Source organism: Anabrus simplex, chromosome 5, assembly GCF_040414725.1.
Source record: "Anabrus simplex isolate iqAnaSimp1 chromosome 5, ASM4041472v1, whole genome shotgun sequence".
Classification (NCBI taxonomy): domain Eukaryota; kingdom Metazoa; phylum Arthropoda; class Insecta; order Orthoptera; family Tettigoniidae; genus Anabrus; species Anabrus simplex.
In genome coordinates this window covers 87,038,232-87,052,212 of record NC_090269.1, presented here as the reverse complement: position 1 = coordinate 87,052,212, position 13,981 = coordinate 87,038,232, and the positions used below count along the sequence as shown (strand labels likewise).

At 41.0% G+C, this 13,981-nt stretch overlaps 1 protein-coding gene across 1 annotated transcript in view; it reads left to right on the top strand.

The window, feature by feature from the left end:
- The first annotated feature begins 13,785 nt into the window (after positions 1-13,785).
- Positions 13,786-13,981, top strand: part of LOC136874371 (FRAS1-related extracellular matrix protein 2) — a 138,580-nt gene continuing 138,384 nt past the window's right edge. Inside the window, exon 1 of the mRNA XM_067148008.2 lies at positions 13,786-13,977. Within this exon, the coding sequence (XP_067004109.2) occupies positions 13,788-13,977 (190 nt within the window). The 5' untranslated portion in view covers positions 13,786-13,787. The remainder of the gene's footprint in view (positions 13,978-13,981) is intronic.

Below are 13,981 nucleotides of genomic sequence, written 5' to 3'. Positions count from 1 at the left end.
CTACTTTCTCAGAAGATGTCACCACGTGGAAAATTTTGAGTTTTTGAACTGTGTCACTTTTGATGTGTTTTTGTTTCGCTTGAAGTAAGAAGTGGGAACTTCTCTTCTAGAGGACACTACTGAAGAATTACAATAGTGCAACCTAGTGCGAAATCAAAGAACTATTTTGTTGGAGAAATTTTTATTTCAAAAGTTTGTTTCTTGTTAAATTTCTTTCTGTTATTGTTTAAGTTGGCTGTATACCCCTCTTTTTCCCCTTAGTTTGGATCTAGCCAATCCCGAATTTCTTTAATTAATTTTCCACCAATAATGTGTTTCTTTTTCCTCTATGTAGGGGTTTCTTTTCCCGAACCAATAAAGATTTTGTGGGAGGGTGTTTTATTTCCCCTAACGCCTAGAATCTTCCGCGAGAGGATATAAACTGCTGATTTTGGGGTCTCCGGGCCACTTCTGTTCCATCTTTCAGTGTATTAAGTACATAGCAGGAGGCGGGAAGCGCCTCTTTCTTCTTCAGCCGTTCAACACCAGGTAATGGCCTATTAATATCTTCTTTTCTTGCTAGGTCGGCAGTTTAACTCTCGCGGCGGGTTCGAAGCGTTTTCCATCATGTAACCTTTTCCTAAAATGTAACTACTCTTTTCTTCTTTTTTTTGTAAAGTTACATATTGGGATAGAGAGTGCTAACCCTCTCGAGCTCCCACTCACATTGGTTTTGAGGTGAACTTATTTTCTCAAACTTTTCTTCGTTTATGTAATGTAAAGTGTTCTTCTCTAAGTCACCTCTGTAGTATGGGATTAGCCCTTGCGTTAGTGGCCCAGAGCCAGATTAGGTTTTAAAAGCAAAGTGTATTAGGAGTGCAAGTTCGCCTCCTCTCAAGTTGTATTTTAGAGGTCATGTATTAATCTTTTCTCACCTAATAGACCTCAGTAGGTTGGGTATTTTACCCCTGTGTATATGTCCTTTGAGGACAACTTGAAAGTTGAGTTTGGTGTGGCCTGGGAGAGGCTTAACTTTAAGAGCGAGTGGCTCTTTTCTAAAACTGAGAGTTGTATGCCTCGAGGAGGCTTTGCTGTGTAATTTGGAGCTAGGGCTCCAGGGTTTGAGTGGGGTCTTTTGCCCCTTTTGTTAAAATTGGTATATCGTAAGGTTGAGCTAGTTGCTCAAGAATTGTGTTTTCAGGGCTCGAAGCCCAAATTCTTTAATCCCTGTAATTGTACATTTCAAGTTGTATTTCGGCTACTAAGTACCTGTTCTATTTGTTGTTACCTAATTTTGAAAAGAAAATATAACCTTGTTAAATTTTAAAATTTAATTTCTCTTTAGTAGCTTGAGACCTATTCACCACCCAGCACCTTCTTTCATGCTTAACTACCACAAAAACTCGGTAACAATTATTATTATTATTATTATTATTATTATTATTATTGCAAGGCATCCATAAGTTACCAGACAACAAAAGCTATTTTGCTCATAGAAGACTTTAGAAACCCCAAAAATTTTGGAGCTGTTCTTTGAGAGAAGATCTCCTTAAATTCCTACACTTCATCAATAACGAAGCATATGATGACACACATGTTCTGAAAAATCGTTTCATACTAAAACCTTTCTGGACCATCTGATTTGTGCATTCTGAAATGTATGCACATCCAAAGCAATGTGTTAGTATACAAGTCTCTTATGTTGTGGAAGAGATTTTTGTCATAGAAAGTTTTTATTCTGCCTAAGCGCTCAAGATTTGGTATCAAGTTATTTGAACTATTGAAATCTAAGTCCAGTTATGTCTGAAATTTCTTGGTGTACAAAGGGAAAGACACCCAGTTTTATGAATCTCTAAAGAGAAAGAACCATATAGATCAAAAGTTGTTTTCCAACACATGGTGCTGCTTCTCAACAAAGGGTATTGATTAACAATGGACAACTGGTTCTCAAAACCAGATTTGTACAAGTTGTGCAATAAGGAGATAGATGCAATTGGTACCCTATGTCAAAATTGACTGGGTGCTCCATCAAAATTTAAAAAATAGCACACCCAAAAAAGGGAGAAGAATGGCAACCTGTAATGGGAAGCTTGTGATTATGAAGTGGAAGGATAAATAAGGTGTGCCTCATAAGCACTACACATGATGACACCATGGTGTTGTGAAGGGAAAGGAGAAAGAAACCACAAAACTGAAGTTAGCTATTGACTGCAACTGTGAGATGGCAGAGTTGACCTGAATGATGCATACTGTACCAGTAAAATAGCCTGACTTTATGAGCTAATTTTAAAGTTAGCACGAAGTAGGTCTCAGGGAAATTCTGGGTGGTTTCTAGCTAGGGCTTGGTACAGGAGGCAGGGTCCTATCTACAAGAAGAATTTTAAATAGATTGTGTTACGGAGTTATCCGTGGTAGTTAGAGGTGAAAGAAGGTGCGGGCAGGAATAGGTCTCAACTACAGAATTAAAGTTAATTTAAAACTTTAACAAAGGTTATATTTTCTTTTCCAAAATCAACAAATGACAACAAATAACAAAGGTGTAACAGGTATCAAGTAGCAGATCAACAATTTAAGAATTTACAGATTACAGTCGTTACAAGATTTGGGCTTCGAGCCCCAAGTTTAATTCCTGAGCTCTCAGCTCACAACCACCATAGCTGGAGGGCAGAAAACCCCTAAGTACGAGGAGCACTTGCTCCTAATTACAATGTTAAGAGGAAAAGAGCAGACCCGCTCTCAATTTTACAAGCCTATCAAATAGTGTTGGCTACTGAATGCATGATTCGAAGCAGTGTATCGATTCATTCAAGTGTCCGAGTGAATCGATTCACAGGAAAGGCGAGCTCATGGCACTCGATTCAGCTTACTCCCAGCGGACAGTGCTGAGTGGCGCACTCACTGGACACGCGGAGAGCCGAGCTTACGCTGCAGCGAGGCATACAGTGAATCATGGCACATCGAACGAATCGTGAACGAGCGCGGCTCAGTGAAACACATGATACACACGGCTCCTTATCGGCTCACTGAACACGTGGAGAGCCGAGCTTCCGCTGCAGTGAGACATACAGTGAGCCATGCTGGACTGAAAGAATCGTATGCTATAATGGACCCTCGAGCTCAGCTCATTTGAAAATAATACCCATTTGCATTCACTGTCCTCTTCTTGCAGGGAGGTTTAAATAATAGATGGATTTATTTGCAGTGTTAAAAAGGTAGTCACAACATAGTTCTGAAGTAGCTAGTAAGTAGGTAGGCTATTAGGTTATACTATTTATTAGTTTAATGAATCTTAGTATTATAACTTAGTTGACATTTGACAGTTAAACTCGACTCTAGCCTGCCCTATGACTATGAGTCATGCTCATGAGTCATGACCACTCAAAAGTACCTGTTTTATATTGGGAAGAACGGCTCAGTATTCTCTCAGTTCATGTCACATCGTTGCACAAGACTTCAATCATATGTGGACAGACGCAATAACAGTATGTTGAATTAGAAAACCAGCGGGCTACTATACATCTCGGGTAGCCTATACAAAATATGACTTTTGAAAAAATCCTCAGCTGATAGAAAAATACTTTTAAAAAAAGACTGAGCGAGTTGTCGTGCGGTTAATATTGCGTGGCTATGCGCTTGCATTCGGGGGATGGTGGGTTCGAATCACACTGTCGGCAGCCGTTAAGATGGTTTTTCCGTAGTTTCCCCATTTTCACATCAGGAAATGCTGGGACTGTACCTTAATTCAGGCCATGGCTGCTACCTTCCTAACCTTTCCCACCCTGCGTCGCCGGAAACCTTCGATGTATTAGAGTAACTAGCATTTTTTCTAAGAAAGGAGTTCATAGTATGAAGACCAGATGGCAGCTGCGAGCACTGAATGCTGTTGCTGCTGTCTTACCAGCACATACTACACAGATGCAGTAGGAGCGGTGACCAATGAGCCGTGAATCGGATCACTGTATCGATTCAGTAACGTGAATGGAATCAAATGAATCGATTCAGTAAAATGAATGGAATGTCCCATCACTACTATCAAAGGCTACAACAAACTTCATTCCTAACTGCCCTTAAGGCACACATACAGAGAAACAGGGGTATATTGTACCCAACTTACAGGGCCTTCACATGAAGAAAACAAACTCTTGGTTAGTTAAATGGCCCAAAAAACCAAATTGACTGGAGGCATAGCTTGCACTCCTACATGAAACTTCTTAAAACCTCGGTAGCACTCGGCCAGTTATACAGGGGCTAATCCCATACTAGGGAGGTGACTCGTAGAAGAATAATTTATTACACTAAGAAGAGAAGAAAATCGGGTGTGAAAACGTAGTCACCTCAAAACAATGTGAGTGGGAGCTCGAGAGGGTTAAGCACTCTCTATCCCAAATTGCGGTTAATTTACATGAATATAGTAAGGTTTACATTAAAAAGGATTCGAACCTTCCCCCGCGGGTTAAAACTGCTGAGCTAGCAAGAAATAAAGATGTTAACAGGCCATTACCTTGTTGATGAACTGCTGCCCGAAGAAAGAGGCGCTTCCCGCCCCCTGCTACATAATCACACACTAAGAGAGATGTTACTGAAGTGGCCCAGAGACAAGAAAATCAGCAGTTTTTATACCCTCGTGGAAAATTCAAGACCTTTCAAGAATGAATAGACACACCCCTTCAACTTTATTGGTAGACTAGGAATTACACATGGAAACCTGAGGAAGAAAGCTATGATTGGAGGAAAATTAATTACAGAAATTACTGATTGGTTAAATTCAAAACTGGCAAAAAGAGAAGGGTTATACTGCCAACCCAAAAAATGAATGAAGAAATTTAACAAAGAACAAACTTATGAATACCAAATTTCTTCAAAAAATAGTTCCTTCACTTCGCACTAGGGTGCATAATTATAGTCCTTAGGCAGTGACATCTAGAAGAGGACGTCTACACTTCTTGCTAGATAGTAAACAAAAACATGTCGGAATAGACACAGTTCAGAAAATTTCAAAATTACACCATTTACCATAGTGACATCTTTTAAGAAATAGTAGAATTAGTTCAGTTTTCAAGGTTCCAAACTTCTCCTGTAGAGGAGTTTAAATTGGCGCAATATTTGAACTAGCAGCGTGGAGGTGTACCGCCCGGTACAGATTGAATAATAGTTTTATTCAGAAAATGCATTTTAAAGTGCACATCACCTTACTGTTGATAGTCGCTGTCTTCAACATCGCCTTTTGATGACCCATGCTCCCAGTTCACCAGGCTGAATGGGGACAGAACACGTTCTGGAAGTTGCCAATATTACGTTGAGATAAGGCCGGAACACCCAGGTTGGTTGGGTGTGGGTTTGAGTCTCGAACTTTCGACGTTCTGGACGATCTCCTATGATCTCCGACGATGTTGCGGGGTAATCACTCGTCACATAACTTACACGAGTGTCCAAATTTACACAGTCCCCCGACACTTTGGTTTAACAGCACTGTTTCATTTAATATGGTTGGGATATGCTGTCGAATTCACTCTTAATTTTGTAGATAGAATTTATAAGTTCACTAAAGATGTAGATGCGAGTAGCATCGATTGGAAGAAAATGAAGCACAATTCATGAATAGAAAATTGTTCACGCACTTGGCACAGTGGTGATTTTCCACTAAATAAAGGAGCACTTGGCATTGAAAGAAATGTATGACTGCTCTAGAGTTTATCAAAGACACTGCTGTCAGTCATGCAATAATGCTAAGCACTTTGACGAAGAACTAAGGTTGAAATGAAAAGCACAGTTCGTTGTTAGGCGCACTTGACATTAAAAAAAAAATAGGTGACTGTTCGAGAGTTTATCAAAGACACTGCTGTCAGTCACAAACAAATAATTTACACACAGTTCAGAAGAAATAATACACAGTTCTGTTTGAATTGGATTAAAAACACAGTTTGAATTCAGAGTGAATCACTTGTGTCGTAGCACCCAATTATACTTTTATCATGGTAATCACTTGCATTAACATTCATGGGAAAGTTCAAACACTTTCATAAAGACTCAGGTCTATTAATGAAATTATGCTGACTGACATTTAAAGAAAAAATGTCACCATTAATAGTATAACGTAATAGTGTCACATTGTAATTAATATTTGTTCGGAGATTAAGTTTCACACAGGCAACGTGGTAATGAACTCAGTTCCACAAGAACAAAAGTAAGTTATATTGAGAAGTTTCTACATGCGCACAGAATATAAGTTATACTTAACTGTTGTCACCTAAGTCCAATACACGACTTGTCATAAACAGAGTTCCAACACATGCAAAAAAAATAAGTTCAACTTAACTGACGGACTCAATGTCCATTAACAGGACTTTGTTATACATTAGAGTTCACACGCGCACAATTTATAAGTTCGACTTGACAGTCAGAGTTTAAGTCCCACATGAAGACTTTGAATATTCGAGATAGCCTCGGTCAGCACTCTGACGAACAACAACACTGTAGTGTGGAGAGTCAGGCTGACCTCCCAGCTACGACTGTCTGATCTGGGTAAAGTGAGCTCTCCTTATATTCAGTTCGGGGCTCCTACATCATCATATAACGCGATCTCTTTGACGCTGATTATCTTACGAATCCTTCGACGGGTTTAGTTGAGATTCCCAATTTGAGACCTTTATGTTATCCTCTTCAAAATGCCATATCGCTCAAGTCGCTGCGAATATTATTACGGAAGTTTTAATTTTCTTCAATCGAATGTTCGCGAAGGCGTGACGTTCATATCCAGAACATACCAGGCCATGCAGGCTACACGTGGCGTCAGGCGGGTAGTCTATCCTATCCCTGTAACTACGTCACGCACACAGCTGTCGCTGGCTCGCCTGCTCGCTCCTCCGAACGTAAACAAACCAAGTTCGCTCTGAACGTCTTGCGTGATGATGAAGTACAATGAATAGTAAAAAAATATGGCATGTACAGGTCGTAACCAGTACAATACCTCGTGAGCTATCAAAGTACTACCAGAAGCACTTCTACCATATGCTGGACGTAAGCTGCCTCAATGCCTACTTCATCTAAAGAAGTCAGGAGGTCAGGATACAAGACTAGAATTCTGGATGAGACCTATTGGGAAGATCATACTGAAGTACAACAAGCATGAAAGACAGCAACCAGACGGACCTTTGCAGACTCCTCTTCAACCCTCAATTGCGGTCGTCAATCGCAGTTCTCATGAAGGCATTTGTACATTATTCTTTCTCACAGTGTAGGTTCAATCAGTTGTTTCATGACAGTTTTTCTGCAAAGTACAGTTCTGAAGGACTGGTGAACAGTATATGCTCTGATAACCCTCAGACGAAGGATACAACCATGGGCAGCGCTATGTACGGCAACTTGAAAACTATTTGGTGCTCTCATCACCTATGGTATCAACACCACCTTTTGTGTTATTATAGTGGGCTATAATTTAAGATTTTCCCACCATGTTGCCTTCTCTGTCATCAACAGATATGGAAAAAAAAAAACATTGCTTTAACAATACAAGAAACAACACAGCACCTCCAGCACTGACTACCATGGTGACCGGTAGTAGACTGAGAATGAGGAAGTTACTGAGACACGCAGATCTCCAATTCCAATAGTGTTCCTAGAATTAAGGGTGTGAAAATTAGTGTGGCCCCTGGGACTGCACGACTATAGTTAAGAGTTAAATGAAAATCGGTGCTCAATGCTCCTCACTATCCTTCATATAATGCTGTGACTGCACACAAAGGAACCTTACTCAAGCAGTTGCTGAATGGGTCAAAAATGGGAATCTAGGTATGAGAGTGAAAACTGCAAAGTAGCCATTTGTGTCACACCTTGCTTCCAGCACAGCTGTCAGAAGTGGAAGCAATACTTCAAGATGGGTGAATACAATTATAGAGTAGAGAATAAGTTTACCGGGAGAGTTGGCTGTGCGGTTAGGGGCGCGCAGCTGTGAGCTTGCATCTGGGAGATAGTGGGTTCGAACCCCACTGTCGGCAACCCTGAAGATGGTTTTCTGTGCTTTCCCATTTTAACACCAGGAAAATGCTGGAGCTGTATCTTAATTAAGGCCACGGCCACTTCCTTCCCACTCCTAGCCCTTTCCTATCCCATCGTCGCCATAAGACCTACTTGTGTTGATGCGACGTAAGGCAGCTAGCAAAAAAAAAAAGAAAAAAAAGAATAAGTTTTGTGATCCTGAACGTCCACTCAAGTCACATTGATCCATTACCTTTGGTTTATAGCGACAACGAAAGCCGCAGGCACATTTTACCAGTCGGTGGTGGTGCGCCAAGATATCGATGTGGACCTTGAACCTGAGGGCCGACAGGGTTCAAATGCTAATCACTTCTTCATAACATACTAATGCACGTGCCATGTGAATATGAACTTCCTATCTCTAGTCTTTCAAGGTGTTCTGGTTTTTATGAACATGAGTGTATATTGAAACAAGCGTAAAAACCCAATCCTCGAGCCAGAGGAATAAACTACAGTACAATAATAATCCCCTGGCATTAACGGCACTGAGAGGCCTTTAGCCTCCCAAACGACCAATTCGCTGCCCGAAGGCCTGCAAATTAAGAGATGATGCTTTGTCAGCGTGACGAATCCTTTCAGCCATTATTCTTGGTTTTCTATATCAGGGCCGCCATTTCGCCATCAGATAGCTCCTCGATTGTAATCGCGTAGGCTGAGTGAACCTTTAACCAGCCATCAGGTTTAGGTAAAAATTCCTGAAATTTCTGATCTTGCCAGGAATAGAACCTGGAACCTCAGGGTAAGAGGCAGGCATGGCGCTGACATGAATAATAATAATAATAATAATAATAATAATAATAATAATAATAATAATAATAATAATAATTTTACATCCCACTTCATTGGAGTTGCAGAAATTACTCTATGTGCCAGTAAATCTACTGACACAAGGATGGCATATTTGACCACCCTTAAGTACCACCAAACTGAGTTTACGTGGGAACAGAAATCCAGTACTCTACCACTTCAGTATTATTATTATTATTATTATTATTATTATTATTATTATTATTATTATTATATGCAAAAAAAAGACCAGAAAACTGATCACGCAAAGCTCACTTAGAAGTTACGCATTTCCTTCTTTGCCAGGCAGCCTTCTATTTTTTCTCATCGTGGTTCTTCGTTCTTCTGTCCACTTGGCTCCTGTCTTGTTTTTGTGGTTTCTCTCTGACTCTACTTCCCACTTGCTGATTTTCGTTCTGTAGCAGGTTTGGTCTGCGATGTCAGCCACTTTGATTCCTGATTTTTCCAGGTCTTGGGGGATCCAATGTCCACCTATTTGTTTTGAGGTTTTCTGTTGCCTCTGGTAAGATTCTTGTCACTCTGTTTTCTGGAACGCGTTTGATGTGTCCGTAAAATTTCAGGCGCCTTTTTTCTGATGTCGGCCGCAAGGTTTGAGAGCTCCTCGGTTTTAGTACGAGATTGCAGTCGGTATCCTATGTTAGTCAGTTTTGAGCGAAGAATTTTTCTAATGCTTTATGTTCCTCTTTTAGGATATCTTCGAGTACTGTTTTTCCATGGGGATCCAGTGTTTTGCTCACGTATAGTATTTCAGGTTTGATCTCAGTGTTGCAATGTCGAATTTTGGTGAAGATTGAGAGGCCAAGGCCTCTGGCCAAGGCCTCTGGCCAAGGGCTCTCTTCATTTTCTGGATGCAGACCTCGAGGGCCTCCTGTTCTTTTCCTGTTTCTACTACAATTTCTCCGAGATATCGGAACTCGGTTACTTTTTCGATTGTGCCAAATTTCGTGTTCAAATTCTGGAGGCTGCAGTGGTTGCATATGACCTTGGTTTTTGTGGAGGAGATTTGTGGGCCAAATTTTTCTGAGCATTTCTTGAGGGTTTCGATTTGGCTGATTGCCTGTTGTTCGTTTCTTGCGAGGATTGCGAAATCATCTGCAAAAGTGAGACAGGAGATTTTTACATGTTTTCTTGTCATACTTAATGGTTGCCAATTTCCTCGAGCTTTTAGAGCTTGTTCCCATTCCCCCATGATTTTGTCCAGGGCTATGTTAAAGAGTAGTTTGGAAAGTCCATCTCCTTATCGGACACCGGTTTTTATCTGAAATTTTCAGATATATTTCCCATTAATTTTACTTGGGAGGTTGTGTTGGTGAGAGTTAGTCTGATGATTTTTTGAGTCTTGTTGTCCAGTCCGTATTCACTCAGTGTTTGAAAGAGGGATTGCCGGTCAATGGAGTCGTATGCTTTCTGGAAGTCCATGAAGGTGCAGATTGTGGGTTGTTTTCTGGTTTGTCGTAATTTCAAGATGGTTTTCAGATTGAGTGTCTGTTCTGCACAGGATCTGTGGGGCCTGAAGCCCACTTGGTATTTGCCTATGAGTGGTCCCAGTTGTTCCTGTGTTCTTTGGAGGAGGCTGTGGAGAGGATTTTGTATGCAACTTGCACCAGGGAAATTCCCCTGTCATTGTTCACATCTGTTCGGTCACTTTTTTTGTGAAGTGGAACGAGGAGGGCATTTTTCCAATTTTCTGGTCGTTTTTCTGTTGTCCAAATTTCTTGTATGATTTGTGTGAGTTCTTGGAGTGAATTCTTTCCTAGATGTTTAAGAAGCTCTGCTATGATGCCGTCGTGTCCGGATGCCTTGTTGTGTTTCAGTCGTTGTATGTGTCAGTGTATTTCCTCTTGTGTAGGTGGGGATGAGTCTGGGTTTGGATTCGGGTGGGGTTGATGTGGAAACCTTTCTGTTGGTTCTGGGCAGTTGAGTAGTTACTCGAAATATCTTGCGAGTTCCTTGTTGTTTTCGTCATCCGTGTGTGCCAATTTTCTGTTTTGTTTTCTGAAGCAGAGGTTCTTGGGCATGTACCCATTTAATCTGTTGCGGAAGACGCTGTAAAAATCTCTGGTGTTACATTTGCAAAAGTTCTCCTTGGCTGACTTCATTTGGTCTTCCAGGTATTTCCTCTTGGTTTTTCTGATGAGTTTAGAGGTCTGTCTGCAGACTTTGCAGAATTTTTCCTCATTTTCAGGTGTACAGTTGCTGATGAACGCCTGGTAGGGCCTATGCATTTTTTCTATTCAATATGGCTTGGTCACATTCGGTGTCATTGGGTCACATTTTCTGTAGTGGGATTTGCTCTGATGCACTCTTCATGATTTTGTCATGGAATTCATTCCAAGTTTTGGCTGGAATTTTTTCCCAAGTTTCCCAGAGATTTGATGATTTTATTTGTATTATGTCCAATATTTTGTTTGCTTTGGATTTCTGGTAGAAGCATTTTGGGGTAAATTTCACTTTGATTCTTGTTAGATGATGGTCCGAGTCAATGTTTGCTCCTCTGTGGACTTGGACGTTGTGTACTTCTTTTTGTGCTGGGAAGGAGATGGTGACATGATCGATCTGGTGTTTGCTGCAGCAGATGTTGGGTGATTCCCATGTGAAGAGCTTATTGGGTTTTTCCCATAAGGATGTTGACATGATTTTCAGGTCGTATTGTTGACAGAGTTTGATGAGGCATTTACCGTTTTTGTTAGTCTTTTTGTGTGCTGAGAATCTTCCTGCATTTTTTCTGTAGCACTTTTCTTTACCAATTTTACCATTGAAATCGCCGATGAGAATGATTGTGTCTTCTTCAGGGATTTTGATGAGTGTGGCTTCAAGTTTGTTCCAGAAGTTTTCTGTTTGTTTCTGATCTTTGCAGTCATTGGTGGGTGCATGGGCATTTACGAATGTGTAGTGGCGATTTGCACAGCAAAGTCACAAGGTCATTAGTCTGTTGTTTATGGGTGTGATCTCTTCTATGGAGTTCATGATCGTTTTGTGTACGAAAAAGGCCATGCCTAACATCGGTGTGGCTTGTCCTACTGTTCGTGTAGTTTTGCTCTTGAAAATGTGGTAGTTACCATATTCTGATGTCTCAGACTCAGTGAGTCTGGTCTCTTGCACGGCGAGTAGCTGGAATTTTTGCTGATCTAATTCTGATGTTAATCTGAGAGGTTTGCCTACTTGCAGGAATGTGTTTATGTTTAGCGTGCCGATGTAGAAGGGCGTTTTGGTGGGAAGTTTGCCAGAGAGCTCCGACTCTCTCTTTCGTGTCAGCCCGGCTCCTCCAGAATCTGAGTGGCCAGTTGCTGTCTTCGTTTTCAGTTGGTGGGTAGATTGGTTACCAGCTGGAGTAATGTTGTTCTTACTTGCATGATTCATGGTGTGCTTGTTCTCAAGCAACTGGGTTGATCCCGAGGGATCGGAGTACAATCAGGTGGGTGAGTTCCTGAAGGTTTCCTGAGGCAGCCTCTCCAACTCGGAGTACAGATGCTGACCAGCTGCTGCACCAAATAGGTGAACAGATGCTATTGGATTTATTATTATCCTATGCCGTTGGCCATCTAGTGGCTCTTCCGCCTTTAGGGTCAGTTTCCCACCCCAAGGGCAAGAAAGTGCCCTGAACCTCTACCCGCTCATCCGCCCTCCGAAGAGGTCGTTGGCACTTGGTAGAAGAGGACCACTTATACCGGTGGTCACTCGGTTCATGGACGCAGTTTAACGTCATGCCCGGGACGTTACTATTATTATTATTATTTATACTACATAGTTGTTCTACGCAACAGTATACAGTAATTCCATTTTAAATCAGTAAAATATGATACATTATAATGGGCTGTTGTGATTTCTTGATGGATGCTGTTCTTTAGACCATCTCATTTGATACATACCAGAGCAATATTTTTTTTTGCAAGTTGCTTTACGTCGCACCGGCACAGATAGGTTTAATGGCAATGATGGGACTGGAAAGGGCTAGGAGTGGAAAGGAAGCGTACGTGGCCTTAATTAAGGTACATCCCCAGCATTTGCTTGGTGTGAAAATGGGAAACCACGGAAAACCATCTTCAGGGCTGCCGGTAGAGCAAAATATAGCTCCCATTGAAGTCTCAGTCTCATTCATGGCTATGACAGTATGGAAACTGCTGAAGTATAAGTGGTGCTGAGGAATGACATTTGGAGCACGACTAACATGTCATAGTGTTCTGAAGAGTGTTACTGATAGGTTCATTTGTGTTGCAGTGGCACTTTCTGACCCAGCAAGGAAAGCAATGGCAAACCACCTCACACCTCATCTTACGTAGTATGCCTCATTTTGGCACCTTCATCATTTTTTTCAGTTTCTCTATAATTGCCTAACCTGCGGTTGTGCTATTCAAGGATCCAACCCGCCTCACAGCTGACGAGCTTACAGACAGAACAGACTTAATATAATTCACGAGGTTGTAGGATAAATAACTGTACTTCAATCTGGAGTAGCTCCTGAAAAGTGCGTGGTGATTTTCATTTATTACGCAGTTCCATTACCACCAATGAATTGCTAACTCAATCCTAAATTACCATGATGTAGCTTGCCATCCTTTTTTGCCCTGAAAAAATGTCATGAATCGTGATGTGGCATTATTGGGCTGAAAGGAGTTCTCTTGTCTTCTGTTAACAATGACCACTATCACTCTTATTATATCTTCAACTGATGATGGCTGCAGCTGAGGCTTCTGACCCATGTTTTTCTTTAAGGTGTACTCTATTCACACCTCCATATATGGTAATTCACTGCTCTCCAAACATCAACAAAAACAAATTCCGTCACTCATATGGAGCATCTCCGAATGCTCTCTTGTAATCATTCTTACCAGTAATTATTTATCAGAGTAAATAGCTAATGAAGTAACTCTTGTGGGCAAAATAGTTGTTCATTTAATATCTGAAATAGATGAAGTAACTTTTGTCAAACAGAGTCATACACTGAATGAATGTTTTCAGTGCCAATGATGCAGTTTGAACCACAAAACTACTTTGTCTTCGAGGAAGTAGGTCAACTGCAAGTTCCAGTCTGGAGAACAGGAGATTTACGCCCTTCTTCTTCTGTACGATGTTATACTCGCCAAGGCACTGCACTTGCTGGAATTGACTTCATTGAACGGCCTAATACAAACAGCTCTACTATTATTTTTAATAAAGGTGG